Below are 2,153 nucleotides of genomic sequence, written 5' to 3' on the forward strand. Positions count from 1 at the left end.
CAGGTTTAATAGTACATGTGACAACAGAATCCTTTACCTGAGCTGGTGTGGGACACAGTTGGGGACAGAGCAGTGATTGGACAGACAGAGGTGTACAGGGCAGAAGTTCACCTCACTTCCTGCTGGGATGGGATTTCTATGTGGCAGTGCGTTGTATTTAGTCATGTGACAGTGATAATCAGCCTCCTCATCAGGCTGGAGCCCAGAGTTGGTCAAGAGGCCACTTGTAGAAAGCAGGAGTCAGAGATGAGGGCTGAACCCCTAAGAGTCAATCATCTCTGTCCTAGGTCACAAGGTAGGGGCTCTGCCTCGGGGCCCCTGAGACCATTGCCATGGTGACCCCAATGTGTTCGCTGCATCTTGTGCAGGAAAAGGTGACCTCGGATCTGGGCATATCGAGAACTTCAAAAGGGGGTGACATGGGCACCTAATGGGGATTTCCCATCCTGTTGTCCCGCATCCTGCCTCAAGCCTGGATGGTTGGAAAGCTCCAGTGAGATCTGAAGGGACAGGAGGACACAGTCAGTGCCTGTGGGGTCAGGAGATCCACTCAAGGGAGTCCCCATGGTCTGACTGGCATCACTGTAAGGACCTGTCATCCATGGGCCAAGTTCACCCCCTTCCATGGAGTGGACTCAGCATTTCCCAGCAGCTGTGGGGCACCCCAACACTTTCGTATCCCATGAAGAAGGTTCTTGGCCTCAGTTCCCACATCCCCTTGATAATCGCCCCTCTCCTGAGATCATATCCGAAGTCTCAGGTCCCCAGTGAGGATCCCAGGCCAGCTCTGTGCCTGGAGTACCTTCCGGGCCTGCATCCTCACACAGCACCCCACATCTCAGTGCCTCATCTCTGGGACACAGGGCTCCTCGACCCGCCGTGATCACAGGAGCCTGGGAGGGATGGGAAGGTGTGTGCTGTGACCCCTGGAGTCCGTGCTGTGCAGGACGGTCCACTGTGCAGGACGGTCCACCTTCTGGGGTGGTCCCCGCTCTGACGACCATGAAAGCGAGGAAAGGCTCATTTTCCTCATTGAGGAGAAAAAACGCAGCTGCATAGACTCCGGTTATCTGTCCCCAGAGCAGCCCGCCCCACATCTAAGAACTTCTGCTCTGTTTGAGAAAATCAGTCAATGTGTTGCCAACAAGGACAGATTTAGAGAGATGAGGACACTATCTAGACAAAGTTCCCTGCGGTGAGTCTCAGCCCTCACTTTTTGGTCAAACTCACAAAGAAGGCAGCTGTCTGATCAGAGAAGTGGAGTCTGCTCAGGGAAGACCCACTGCACAGGAAACAGCCAGTTTTTGCCTCACTTCCCCATAGACCTAGAGCACTGTGGGAGCACTAAGACTGCTGTCCCATGCTGAGCAGTAATAATCGGCCTCGTCCTCAGCCTGGAGCCCACTGATGGTCAGGGAGGCTGAGTTGCCAGACTTGGAGCCAGAGAATCGGTCGGGGACCCCGGAGTCTCGACTGCTAGTACCATAGATGAGGCGTTTGGGGGCCCTTTCCGGGAGCTGTTGGTACCAGCTCACATATCTACCCCCGATGTTGGACCTGCTTCCAGTGCAGGAGATGGTGACACTCTGTCCCGGGGCCCCAGACACTGAGGACGGCTGGGTCAGCACAGACTGGGCCCAGGAGCCTGGAAGAGGGAGAGACACAGAGGTGGTGATGCTGGGTCTAGAGACAAGGGGAGGCAGCAGGGCCCCATGCTTTTACCCATGCTCCCCTCCCCTGTCCCCTTATCTGGTCACCTGTGCAGTGAGCGAGGAGGGTGAGGAGGAGAGGGGACCAGGCCATGGTGGAGATGATCACTGAGTCCTGCTCTCTGTGTCCCCACAGCTGAAGCAGAGCTTCCCCCACGTCTCTCCCTCCCCTCTTCAAGCTCTGACAGAGGGAGGGTCCACTCATGCAAATGAGAACCCCAGCTTTCTCATCCCACACTGGACCCGGGGTCAGGCCCCTCTGTCTGAGAGTTAAGGGATGGGCAGGGGCAAGGCTGTGTGGGACGTGGGGGTTGGGGAGGTCACAGCTGTGAGGCTTAAGCAGAGGGCCCCAGGCAGTGCCAGGTGGCTGGTCCCAGCTCTATTAACCCCCAGACCTTCAGAAACAGGTCCTGTGTGCCCCCTGCTGTTCAAGTACAGACACAC

General features: G+C 56.5%; 1 gene segment (V, D, J or C); it reads right to left on the bottom strand.

Moving 5' to 3' along the window:
- Nucleotides 1-1,325: 1,325 nt before the first annotated feature.
- On the bottom strand, nt 1,326-1,834 carry LOC105310095. The segment is given in 2 exon segments: nt 1,326-1,645; nt 1,758-1,834. Coding segments are annotated over 2 exon segments (366 nt in total).
- Between the last annotated feature and the right edge of the window lie 319 nt (nt 1,835-2,153).

The sequence above is a fragment of the Pteropus vampyrus genome, unplaced genomic scaffold (assembly GCF_000151845.1).
Source record: "Pteropus vampyrus isolate Shadow unplaced genomic scaffold, Pvam_2.0 Scaffold1089, whole genome shotgun sequence".
Classification (NCBI taxonomy): Eukaryota; Metazoa; Chordata; class Mammalia; order Chiroptera; family Pteropodidae; genus Pteropus; species Pteropus vampyrus.